Source organism: Bufo gargarizans, chromosome 6 (assembly GCF_014858855.1).
Source record: "Bufo gargarizans isolate SCDJY-AF-19 chromosome 6, ASM1485885v1, whole genome shotgun sequence".
Taxonomy (NCBI): Eukaryota; Metazoa; Chordata; class Amphibia; order Anura; family Bufonidae; genus Bufo; species Bufo gargarizans.
This window is the reverse complement of record NC_058085.1, coordinates 99024741-99038876: the sequence shown is the minus strand read 5'-3', so window position 1 is coordinate 99038876 and position 14136 is coordinate 99024741. Positions and strand designations below refer to the sequence as shown.

The 14136-nt window shown below is 45.4% G+C and overlaps 1 protein-coding gene across 1 annotated transcript in view; it reads right to left on the bottom strand.

Annotated features, from left to right (window-relative positions):
- MMP24 (matrix metallopeptidase 24) overlaps positions 1 to 13739 on the bottom strand; it is a 133446-nt gene extending 119707 nt beyond the window's left edge. The window contains exon 1 of the mRNA XM_044297539.1: positions 13360 to 13739. Coding sequence (XP_044153474.1) covers positions 13360 to 13479 — 120 coding nt within the window. The 5' untranslated portion in view covers positions 13480 to 13739. The remainder of the gene's footprint in view (positions 1 to 13359) is intronic.
- Between the last annotated feature and the right edge of the window lie 397 nt (positions 13740 to 14136).

Here is a 14136-nt window from a genome sequence, read left to right as displayed (position 1 = left end):
AAGTACAATGGGAGAGGCATTGAGCTTGTGAACATATAGCTTTTTATGATTTGTTACAGTATTTTGCTGCCAGGATTCATAGAGGAAGCCTGCGAACCCTAATTCCTTTGCCCACTCAGAGAAAGCCTCTAAGTCCTGCTTCTTATGACCACTCATAAAGAAAGCCAGGGGGTCCTTCTTCTTCTGTCCCCTCATAGAAAAAGCCTTTGAGCATTGCTTTATCTAATCACTCGGGGAGAAAGTATGAGTCCTGCTTCCTCTGCAACTCATTCCAAAAGCCTTTGAGTCCTACTTCCAAAGCCAATGTGTCGAGGGAGCAGGACTAAAAAGCTTTTCGTATCACTTGGCAGAGGAAGAAGGATCCACAGGCTTTCTTTATCACTGGGAGACATTTCCATGCAAAATACTGAATCGAATTTTAGAAAACTATTTATCCCCAAGTCCAGTGTCTTCTCCTCTGTTCTATTTTATCCTCAGATAGGAGACCTGAAAAATCCACATTCATATTCCAATTACATCTTGGAAATTTACCTGAGTTGATTGTGAACAAGAAAAGACCATTTTGCTGGTATAGGTAACTACACAAGAATTAAAGCAAAATGGGGGCAAGGATGGTACCCCAACAGGCAGGATGGACACCACTGAGAAGCCTGAATGCTGAATGCATGCAGGACTTTTTTTCTGCTTAAAAAACATATGGAAACCAAACGGACCCCATTATAGTCAATGGGATCTGTTCGGCATTTCAGCTATTTTCGTTGTTCTGCTCCTATAATGGAGAAACCAGCAGATCAAGCATTAGCATGTTGGTGAACTGACTACACCATATTTCATATGTTGACTACATAGCGTCAGAAAGTATAAGCTGTAGCCAGTTCTGCTCTGAGGGGGCAAGGTTGACAAGTGACCAGAGTATGCTCTGGTAATGTCATGAAACTTCATGGCCAGAAGATGTAGGGCGCACAATTAATATATTTCCGTTGTTAGACTTACATGGAGAAACAGTAGGCACATGCGGTGTTGCTATTTGTACTAGACATCTGTTCTCCATAGAGGTCTATGACACCTTAGAGCAGTGTTTCTCAACTCCATCCACAGGGCCCACCTTCGGTCATGATTTGAGAAAATCCCACGGAGTTAATACTTCTGGTAAGTCCTGATGCATTGACACTAATTAAACCACTGTTCACTATTAAGGGAATCCCGAAAACATGATCGGCAGGAGGGCTCTGAGATCTGGAGTTGAGGAACACTGCCTTGGAGGAACACTGCCTCTTTAGCAACATGTTCTTCACCACAGCAGCACTAACAAGAAGAGAAGTGGCGGCAGCTGATGCTCACTGGCCTAATGCACGCAGGCCGTCTACGGTTTACGTTAAATGTACCTAATGCATTTACCAACAGTCATTTTTTCTGGTAAATGACTTTATAGTTCGATGCTGGAGAAGCAAGCGGTGATGTCATTATTGATCGGTGATTTCATCTTATTATTGTTTGGAAAGTTTATCTTATTTTCACGTCATTACTAGTGAGCTCTCCCTGACTGCTGCAGAAGATAAGGTTACATAATTTCAATCAATATGTTCTGGGCAGAAATTTTGCTTTGGTCGATAAAACATCACGTGCCCGCGGTTACTAGGATCAAGGCAAGAGATCACAATAAAGATGCCAAGTAATGGGACTATTTCAAGAGTGTGGGTTCATTTAGTGTTTACTAGATAAGGTAGGGCTAGAAAAATCCCTGTTGCCTGAGCATCATAGTGGCTCCTGGACTGGCAATGGCAGGTGGGATCTGTATTCTGCCCTTTAGCTATCGGGCAATTCTATCTACTGCCATATGCACACAGTTGGATGCGGTCATTGTCAGGATCTAGCTCCATGTCTCATGAGAAGTCAAAAACCACTCATGGGAAGTAGACAGAGCACAAAGAAGGAGTCATATTTCTCCCCTTCCATGCCATCCATGTTGTGTTGTCACTCACATCACACTCGCTACCCTAACATAACACAACCTGACCTGTCCTGACTCTCCTGCCGGCTGCCTGCGACTCTTCAGTTCAATCTTTTTCTGACCGCCTCTGACAGTCCCTCTGCTCTGGCTGCTTCCCGCCGCCGCTGCGCTGCTCACTCACCCTGTCACACCCCCGTGGCCTGCCCTGAGCCTATGTGACCGTGTGTTGCATGACGGCACTCGCAGGCTGGGCGGGCGGGCGGCGCAGCAGCAGTACTACAGTAAGTCAGATGATTTTATTTTTTTCATTCATTCATTTTTGCGCAGGCCGGCCGTTGGTGCGGGCCACAAAATATTGTACTGAGGGCCGCAAATGGCCCGCGGGCCGCGAGTTTGAGACCCCTGAGAGTCTAGAGCATCCACAGTCAGAAGAAGATGATGGTGGCAAAAGGCAATTTGTGTTTCACGAGGTGGATGATGATGATGAGACACAGTTGCCAATAACTGAGGTTGTTGTTAGGTCAACAAGTCAGGAGGATGACCAGAGTGAGGAAGTGGAAGAGGAGTTGTTGGACGATGAAGTCACTGACCCAACCTGAGAAGGTGGCAAGCCGAACGAGGACAGCAGTACAGAGGGGGGGGGGGGATCCACAGCACCGCAACAGGCTGGAAGAGGCAGTGGGGTAGCAAAAGGGAGAAGACAGGCCACACCAAACAGGCCCGCAACTGTTCCCCAGAGCACCCTCTTGCGGTAATCTCCCTTGCCAAGGGGTAGGTGTTCCGCAGTCTGGCGCTTTTTGGAGGAAAGTGCGGATGATAAAAAATATCATTATCATTTGCAACCTGTGCCGTACCAAAATAAGAAGGGGCGTGAACACTAGCAACCTCACCACCAGAAAAGGAATATATAACTATACAGAAAAAATTATAACGTGGTGTCCCAATATGAATATAAATCACATACTAAAGAAATAAGGACCCTTAAAACACAATACTTTATTTCTATTTGGATAAAAGAATATCCCAAACCTAAATGTTAGGCTAAGGCTAGTTTCACACTAGTGGCAGGGGACTCTGGCTACCTGTTCGGACAGGTGAACAGCCTGTCGGATCTGTCCTGCTGCTAGTTCACGTGTGCCCCCGGACTGCCACTCTGTCCCCATTGACTATAATGGGGAAGCAGCAGTGGGTGCCTCCTTGTCTCTGCCTCTTCCCTGGAGCTCCCGCTGGGCACGGGACTCAGTGGACAGCCAATCATACCCAGCCACCCACCCACTAAATGTGCACCTTTCCAAATTGCTGGCCCTGGAAATGTTGCCATTTAGGCTTGTGGACACTGAGGCTTTCCGCAGCCTGATGGCTTCGGCTGTCCCGCGGTACTCTGTCCCCAGCCGCCAATATTTTTCACGGTGTGTCCCGTAACATCACCCGTGCCCTGACCAACGCAGTTATTGGGAAGGTCCACTTAACGATTGACACATGGACAAGTGCTTTTGGCCAGGAATCTACATTTCCCTGACGGCAAACTGGGTGAACGTTGTGGAAGCTGGGAGCGAGTCGTATCCTGGGATGGCACAGGTGCTACCGACGCCAAGGATTGCAGGCCCTACTTCCATTAGGGTTTCCACAGTTAGATGCCCTTGAAACGCGTTGACAAAAAATAAACAAGCTATTTTACTTTCATTCTCTAAAAAAGTATTTTATGAAAATCTGCCTCCTGTTTCCAGTGCCGCAAAAAAGGGTTCAACACGACTACCTTTTATTTATATTAGGGTTTCCGCACCACCTAAATTAGTTGCTGCAACCCCCTCTTCTCCTCCTCTGCCTCCACTTTCACCTCTGAATTATAATCTTGCAGCACCAGTTAGCCATCAGTCAGTAGCTGAAAGCAGTGTAGCACTGCAGTGGGGAAGCGGCAACAGGCCGAGCTGAAACTGATCTGCTTAGGTGACAAACAGCACACTGCCGCAGAGCTGTGGCAGGGAATAAGGGACCAGACTGAGCTGTGCTCTGGCCACGCAACCTACAACCAGGCATGGTTGTGTCTGATAATGGCCGTAACTTGGTGGCGGCTTTGGAGCTCGGCAAGCTCACACACATACCATGCCTAGCCCACGTGTTCAACCTAGTGGTCCAGCGGTTTCTCAAAACCTACCCCAATTTGCCTGAGCTACTGGTGAAGGTGCGCCGCGTGTGTGCCCATTTCCGCAAGTCATCGACAGCTTCCACCGGTCTGGCAACGCTGCAGCAGCGCTTGCAATTGCCAGCTCACCGACTGTTGTGTGACGCGAGCACGTGCTGGAACTCCACGTTAGACATGTTGGCCAGGCTTTGTGAGCAGCAGAGGGCAGTAGTGGAATGCCAGCTCCAGCTGCAACATGGTCATTGCCTTTCCAGTCAGCTTCCGCTCTTCACAAGTGATGAGTGGGCATTGATGACTGACCTCTGTGAGGTTTTACGCAACTTTGAGGAATCAACACAGATGGTGAGCTGCGATAATGCTATTACCAGCGTAACCATCCCACATCTGTGTCTACTCAAACGCTCGCTGCTCACAATTAAGGCAGACGCTTTGCATGTGGAAGAGATGGAAGAGGTGGAAATGGGGGAAGAAAGTACACAAGGTGATAACCAGAACACCCTCAGTTCGTCTTCTCAGTGCGAATTGGATGATGATGAGGAGGAGGGGGAAGAGTAGGAGAAGGTTGCCTCCACTACAGAGGGTAGTACCCATGGAAGTTTTATTCTATCTGTTCAGCATGAAGGGGTAGAAGAGGAGGAAGAGGATGAGGAGATTGAAAGTCATCCTCCTGATGAGGACAGCGAAGTCTTGTCTGTTGGGACTCTGGCACACATGGCTGACTTTATGTTAGGCTGCCTTTCCTTGTCCATCTCACATTCCTGTGATGGAGAGTACGAGCAAAATGGTGCAATACCAAAAGGTCCTTGTGGGAAAAATTGCTCCAAAAATTTCCTGCTATCAATGCTGGCTGCAGAGTACGTAGTTCCTTGGCCAACCGAGGAGGGGAGACGAGGGGAACACAGCAGCAGTTCCAACAGAGGCAGGGCAACACTCTCCAAGGCCTAGGACAGTTTTATGAAACCCGGCCAGCACCCTCACCCTGATGCGTGGCCTAGTGTCACAAGGAGGGAAAAATTTGGGATGATGGTAAAGGAGTACGTAGCAGACCGTGTCAGCGTCCTCAGTGATCCCTGTGTGCCTTACAACTACTGGGTGTCCAAGCTGAACGCGTGGGATGAACTGGCGCTCTACGCCTTGGAGGTGCTGGCTTGTCCCGCTGCAATTGTTTTGTCAGAGTGTGTATTTAGTGCGGCTGGGGGCATAATAACTGATAAGCACATCCGCCTGGCAACTGAAAATGCTGACCAGTTGACTCTTATAAAAATGAACAAGGCCTTGATTGCCCCTGACTTCTCTGAACATAAAGGCACTCTAAATGTGGCTTTTACGGTGTATTGAATACACTGCATTCCTATGTTCCCCTTCCACCACAAAAAAGGGTATATGGTTCAATCTTCCTTTTCTCGTCCTCCTCTTCCATCATATCAACATGCTTATTAGGCTGCCCTCGCTCTTAATGTTTTAGAGGGTCAGCTGAGCAGCGGGCCCTCACCCATAATGTTTTTGAGGGTCACCAGCAGGCCCTCAACCATAATCTTTTAGAAGGTCAGCTCAGCAGCAGACCCTCACCCCTAAATTTTTAGATGGTCAGCTCGGCAGCAGGCTCTCGTCCACAAAATTTTAAAGATGGTCAGCCCAGCAGGCCCTCGTCCACAAAATGTTTTAGATGGTCAGCTTGGCAGCAGGCCCTCGCCCACAAATTTTTTTAGATGAGGTCGACGCGTCCGAGGTAGGGGTGGGAGCAGTTTTGTCACAGGGTCCTTCACCTAGTAAATGGCGCCCATGTGCATTTTTCTTAAAAAAACTCTCGACTGCTGAAATAAATTATGATGTGGGTAATAGAAAATTGCTAGCCATTAAGTTGGCTTTTGAGGAATGGCATCAATGGTTGGAAGGAGCAATTCATCCTATCACTGTGCTTACTGATCACAAGAATCTGGCTTATCTGGAGTCGGCTAAACGACTGAACCCAAGGCAGGCCAGATGGTCGTTGTTTTTCACCAGATTTAACTTCATTGTCACCTACCGCCCTGGGGTTAGGAAAGTCAAGGCGGATGCTTTGTCACGCAGCTTTCCTGGGGAGGAAGGTGATTCTAAAGATCCTAGTCCTATTTTGTCTGAAGGGGTAGCCATTTCTGCCCTATAGCCTGATCTTGAGGCAAAGATGTTAGAGGCCCAGGAGGATGCACCAGACTCTTGTCCTCCGGGGAAATTGTTTGTTCCCTCCGAATTACGTCACAAGGTGTTCGAGGAACATCACTGTACGGTGCTTGCTGGAATGTGGATCTCATCTATCATAGATTCTGGTGGCCAGAGCTGCGTAAGTTTAAGGACTATGTGTCAGCCTGTTGTATCTGTGCTCATACTAAGGTGACACATACTCCGCCTTCCGGATCCCTTCTTCCGTTACCCATCCCGTCCAGACCTTGGACCCATTTGTCCATGGATTTTATCACGGATTTACCAAATTCTGAGGGGGAAAAGCGTGATTCTGGTGGTAGTTGATCGTTTTAGTAAGATGGCGCATTTTATAGCTTCTCCTAATGCCAAAACTCTTGCACAGGTGTTTGTGGATAACATTGTGAAACGACATGGCATTCCCTCTGATGTGGTGTCTGATCGGGGGACTCAAGTTGTTTCCAGATTCTGGAAGGCGTTATGTACTCGTCTGGGTATACAATTGTCCTTTTCTTCTGCTTTTCATCCTCAGTTGAACGGACAGACTGAGTGCACCAATCAGAATCTGGAGACTTACTTGTCACGACCCTTGGTCATGGTCATGACTCCTTGGGAGCCGCATGCAGTTACCCGCGGTTTTGGTGTTGTGTCAACCGCAGCTGGGGGCACTTAGTGGTTTGCCTCAGGTGCGGTTGCCGCGGATAACAGGCATGCGTGCGGTTGCCCTTGGCAACGTGTTTTATGTGCACTCCTTTTGTCTGTTTGTGGTGCACTAGGTCATGTGTTGTATGCACGGAGACACCTTCCTTCACCTGCGGTTGTCCGCGGCAACGTCTGTTGCTGTGTGCATGTGGTGGCAGGGTCTCGGCCTGCTGGCTGTTCCCCAGAACATGGTTGCCATGCATGCCATTGCTGGCGGTAACAGGTGAGTGTGTTGGTGTGTGTTATGTATTGTGTGTACTTCCCCTTTAAGTTGGTGTTTTCCCTTTCCTGTGGTGCTGGAAGGGTTAACTCTCTTCCCAGTGTGTGTGATGTCACTGGGTGTGTTCTGACCGGTGGGTGTGGCCACTTAGGCCTATAAAGCCTCTGTCTCTGGCTTGGCTCAGTAGGTTGCTTTCAGCCAGGCATAGCTGGAGCAGCCTCCTGTATATTACCATCTACCAGTGGGGGCCTCCCTTCTGGTCATAAATCTTTGTTACACGGTGTTATCTAGGTGTGTGTGGGGTTTTGTGTTATTGCAGCTTATGGTCCAGGGTTCCTGTGTGATGTCTGGTGTGTGCTGTGTTCCTTGGTGTCTTGAACTAACAGCACCTGCACATGGGTTCCTGGTTGTGTTGTCTGTGGCAGGTGAGTGTTGTGTGGATTACTTTTGCCTGTCACTGCCATAGCTGTTTCTGTTTCCCTTTGTAGCTTGGCCACATTAGACTCCTGTTTCTCCGTCTCCAGGAGGAACGGGCTGTCTACCCTGTTCTCTAGTTCAGGGCTGACTTGAGGGCTTGTAGGGACTATAGGTTCCAGCGTATGAGCCCTCCTACCATCAAGGTCGGCTCATACTGACAGGAGACAGGGTCAGCGTTAGGGACGCAATAGGAGGTGACCTGCTCCCTAATTCTGTGGTCCTGGCCAAGTGGTAACCCTACCATCTCCTGGCACCGCACGGCTGGGGGTTTCCCCCACCTCCAGCCGTGACATTACTTGAGATGTTTTGTTTCGGAAAACCAGGAGGAGAGGTCTTCATTCTTGTCGTTAGCTGAGTTTGCCATTAATAACCGTAGACAGGAGTCCACTGATAAGTCACCGTTTTTTGGGGCATATGGGTTCCATCTGCAGTTTGGTAATTTTCTGGTTCTCAAACTTCCGGTATTTCTGAGGAGGAATGATTTTCCTCTTCTTTGTCTTCGATTTGGCGGAAAATTCTAAATAAAAAAAGAAAAAGATGGGCAACAGGTATAAGCGTGCGGCTGACAGGAGACGTATGAATGGTCCGGACCTGAGAGTGGGTGAATCTGTGTGGCTGTCCACAAGAAACATTAAGCTTAAAGAGGACCTTTCACTACTCTACAAACGAAAAACTAACTATACCTGTGGGCAGAGCGGCGCCCAGGGGTCCCCCTGCACTTACTAGTAAGTCTGGGCGCCGCTCCGTTCGCCCGGTATAAGCTCCGGTGTCTGCGCTCCCTCTGACTGTTTTCTTGTAGGAGGCGTGTCCCTTGCTGCACTGCTGGCCAATCGCAGCGCACAGCTCATAGCCTGGCTATGAGCTGTGCGCTGCGATTGGCCAGCAGTGCAGCAAGGGACACGCCTCCTACAAGAAAACAGTCAGAGGGAGCGCAGGCACCGGAGCCTATACCGGGCGAACGGAGCGGCGCCCAGACTTACTAGTAAGTGCAGGGGGACCCCTGGGCGCCGCTCTGCCCACAGGTATAGTTAGTTTTTCGTTTGTAAAGTAGTGAAAGGTCCTCTTTAAGGTACCTTCTTGGAAGTTGGGTCCAAGGTTTATTGGTCCATATAAGATCACTGCCATTGTTAACGCTGTAGCCTTCCGTCTTGAACTTTCTTAGGCTTTGAAAAGTCATAACGGATTTCATAAGTCGTTGTTGAAGAAATGTGTCGAACCTGTTGAGCCGTCCTCCTTGCCTCCTGCTCCTGTCATGGTGGACAGCAATTTAGAATTTCAGATCAGCAGGATTGTGAACTCAGAGTTCTCCGTAGATCCCTCCAGTATCATGTCCACTGGAAAGGGTACGGACCAGAGGAGAGGATGTGGGTTCAAGCGGCCGATGTTAATGGATATGATAACAGTGTGATATACATGTTATAGATATGATTATTGGGTGATATACGTGTTATAAATATGATTACAGTGTGATATACATGTTATAGATATGATTATTGGGTGATATACGTGTTATAAATATGATTACAGTGTGATATACATGTTATAGATGTGATTATTGGGTGATATACATGTTATAGAAATGATTACAGTGCGATGTACATGTTATAAATATGATTACCGTGTGATATACATGTTATAGATATGATTACAGTGTGATATACATGTTATAGATATGATTATTGGGTGATATACATGTTATAGAAATGATTACAGTGAGATGTACATTTTATAGATATGATTACAGTGTGATATACATGTTATAAATATGATTACAGTGTGATATACATGTTATAGATATGATTATTGGGTGATATACATCTTATAGAAATGATTACAGTGCGATGTACATGTTATAAATATGATTACCGTGTGATATACATGTTATAGATATGATTACAGTGTGATATACATGTTATAGATATGATTATTGGGTGATATACATGTTATAGAAATGATTACAGTGAGATGTACATTTTATAGATATGATTACCGTGTGATATACGTGTTATAAATATGATTACCGTGTGATGTACATGTTATAGATATGATTACAGTGCGATGTACATGTTATAGATATGATTACCGTGTGATATACGTGTTATAAATATGATTACAGTGTGATATACATGTTATAGATATGATTATTGGGTGATATACATGTTATAAATATGATTATTGGGTGATATACATGTTATAAATATGATTATTGGGTGATATACATGTCATAGATATGATTACCGTGTGATGTACATGTTATAGATATGATTACCGTGTGATATACATGTTATAGATATGATTATTGGGTGATATACATGTTATAGAAATGATTACAGTGCGATGTACATTTTATAGATATGATTACCGTGTGATATACGTGTTATAAATATGATTACCGTGTGATGTACATGTTATAGATATGATTACCGTGTGATATACGTGTTATAAATATGATTACCGTGTGATATACATGTTATAGATATGATTACAGTGCGATGTACATGTCATAGATATGATTACCGTGTGATATACGTGTTATAAATATGATTACAGTGTGATATACATGTTATAGATATGATTATTGGGTGATATACATGCTATAAATATGATTATTGGGTGATATATATGTTGTAGATATGATTACCGTGTGATGTACATGTTATAGATATGATTACCGTGTGATATACATGTTTCAATGACTGGTCAGGCTATCGCAGACCTGACATCCCCCTGAGGCCCGATGCTCCTGGATCTGCTTCCTCCTGATATCAGTGATTAGTTACAAGCGCGGCACACAATGCTTGTCTAGCAACAAATGATGCTGAAGTGACTACTGCCGGCCGCAGCCAATCCGGTAGCCTCCTCCTTCTTGTAGCCCTGCGCCGTCTATTTATACCTTGTCTCCCAAAATATCTATTCTTGGCAGACTCTGAGCCCCGTAGATCTGTCCTCCTCGCGCTGCTTTCTGCATTAATTCCACATTACAATCTGTCATCATTCAATGAAGGAGAGCGGTGTCCCAAATATCGGGGCGGCCTAAGAAGGGCACCACGCACCCGATGTTCTGGGTAACTTGCCATGTTCACCAACCACGCTATGTGGATGAGACAACATAGGACCCAGAGTGCGCAATTCTAGCTGGCACAATGTCCAGATGTAGCAGAGCTTCATATGTTGTGGGGCTGAAGATGTAGCATGGCTGAATTTGTCATCGGTGTGTCTATAAATGATGATAATAACATCACGCATACATTTAAAAAAAAGTTATACTAAAATGAATGAAGAAAACTTGGTATGTTATCTTGCAGTCCTATGTAATACCAGAAATAACGCATTGTAATAAGGTAAGAAAAATATGTTGGCTTTACTGAAGTCCTGGAAACCACTCCATAGCTGTATGATGGATAATGCTGTTGACTTCCCTGCAGTCCTGTGTAAACCCACACAATGTGATACTGCAATGTGGGTATACCTGCAGTCCTATGCAAAACCTCAGATAACACACAATATTGCAATGAGGTATGATAGCGCAATCAGTATACCTGCAGTCCCATGTAAAGCCTCAGAAAACACACAATATTCAAATGATATAAGAGCTCATTAGGTGTACCTGCAGTCCTATGTAAAACATCAGATAACACACAATATTGCAATGACATAACTCAGTAGGTTTACCTCCAGTCCCATGTAAAACCTTAGATAACACACAATATTGCAATGAAGTATGATAGCACAATGGGTATACCTGCAGTCCTATGTAAAGCCTCAGGTAACATACAATATTGCAATAAGGTATGATAGATAGCAGTAGGTGTACCTACAGTCCTATGTAAAACCTCAGATAAACACACCATATTACAGTTGTTTACAGAAGTCATACTGTATTGAGTTAAAACTGCTTGGTTTGTTTATGTGCAGTCCTATGTAAAATCACAGGTAACACATATTGCAATGAGCTTGATTGCTCATTTGGTTTGCAGTCAGTCCTACGTAAAACCTCAGACACTGTGGCAGTGCAATTAGCTTGTCAGATAACTCAGTAAATTAACATGCAGTCCTATGTAACTCTGATCTGAAAACACTAAATGATCACATAAGGAACTGCGGAAAGTAATAAACTCAGCTCTGCTGCACCTGCATGTGACGGCACAAGGAGCTGAGGCTGCAGATGTGCACGCTGTCATGTGCGGCTCACCAGCACGCGCAGCAGCCCCTTCTATTGTCTCACATGAGATGACAGCATTACAGCAGACGGTATTGGGTTTCAAGCCTAAATACATAATAAGTCATCAGCTCCCGCACAGTAACCCGATCCCTCAGCTCACATACAGTCATGGTCAATAGGCCTGGCGGATAACTGATCGCTCTGTTTACTCTCCCATGATATCTGATTCCACGGTAAATATACCGGCCATTAGTGGTGCGCTCCACAGGCCGCAGGCTCCACATGTGTCTATATGGCTGTATACCCCACCACGCTCAGATCGCCAGGCTCCTGCTACTAGGGAAAGGCCCTTTAATGCTAGGCCATTGTCAGATGCAGACGGCACTAACATATTACATGGAGGACCCCTGCTCATACACACGGAGGCATTACACATCCGGGGAGGAACAGTGTACAGCAGGCCTCCAGTAACATCAGCCATAGACAGAACATACACCGCGGCCTAGACGTCCCGGCAGCATGCAACATACAGCAACATGGGGGTTGTTATGGTCACTCTGGTAATGCATGTGCATGTATGGGGGGGGGGGGGGATAGACAGACAGATATGGGATAGATAGATAGATAGATAGATAGATAGATAGATAGATAGATAGATAGATAGATAGATAGATAGATAGATATAGAAAGAAAATAGATAGATAGATATAAAGATATAATAAATAGATAGATATAATAAATAGATAGAAAGAAAATAGATAGATAGATAGATAGATAGATAGATATAATAGATAGAAAGAAAATAGATAGATATAATAGATAGATATAATAGATAGATGGATAGATATAATAAACAGATAGAAAGAAACTAGATAGATAGACTGATAGATAGATAGATAGATAGATAGATAGACTGACAGATAGATAGAAAGAAAATAGATAGATAGATATAATAGATAGATGGATAGATATAATAGATAGAAAGAAAGAAAATAGATAGATAGATAGATAGATAGATAGATAGATAATATAGAGAAAAAAAGAAAGAAAATAGATATGAAATAGATAGTTAGATTAGATAGATAGACAGACATGAGATAGATAGATAATAGGTTGGTAAATAAATACGGTAGATTAGATAGATAGATACATTGATAGATAGATAGATAGATAGATAGATAATAGAGAGATAATAAATAGATAGATAGATAGATAGATAATAGGTTGGTAAATAAATACGGTAGATTAGATAGATAGATACATTGATAGATAGATAGATAGATAGATAGATAGATAGATAATAGAGAGATAATAAATAGATAGATAGATAGATAGATAATAGGTTGGCAAATAAATATGGTAGATTAGATAGATAGATAGATAGATAGGTAGGTAGATAGATAGATAGATAGATAATAGAGAGATAATAAATAGATAGATAGATAGATAGATAGATAGATAGATAATAGATTAGACAGACAGATGCTAGGTAGGTAGCTGTGTACGCCGCTGTCTGGGTGACCTACCTCCACTATGAAGGTCTTCTCTTCCCCAAATACTGAGACCACAAAGATCTGCAGGACGCAGGTTCGGATGCACAATCCCAGAAGCTTGAGTCTCCGTCTCCTGATTCCAGGCTCAGCCATCACGGTGGCTCTGGGTGGAGGGCGCAGCTACATGGGGCTCACATGCACACACACCCGTGGATAGAGCGGGCTGCCCCGCCAGCGGAGGAGGAGGGTTGTTGCCGCCGCTATTTGGCAGGCATGACAGCCCCGCGAGCAGGTGAGGCGCCCATCCCCGGGACAATAACGGGGAGGGGCGGGCCGACCTCGGCGTACCGAGCAGCCAGCTCCCTGTCACATCACACGGCGGCTTCTCATAGTAGCGAGCGGAGGGAAGAGATGATGCCCTAGTAACAGGCGCACCGAGGAGAAGAGTCACCCGGCGCGGGCCAATAGACGGGAGGGGGCGGGGCCAGCGCTGGAGGGATGCGAGGAGAGCGGGTACCCGGCGCTGGTCAATAGAGAGGGGGCGGGGCCAGCGCGGGAGGATGAGGAGAACTAGTAGTATTATCACCCTCATCATCCTCCTTCCCCATTAGTAGTATGAGGGCTGCGCTGTAGTTTAGGCACAGAGCTCCCAGGTGCTGCAGGGGACGGAGATCTATGTTTCCTGGTATGCATATTTAGGCCTCATGCACACCAACGTATTCAGGTTTTTGCTGAATACATACGGCGGTGTGCATGAGGCCTTAAAGGGGCTTTCCGGAAATAATCATTTATGAAGCTATCTGTAATGTT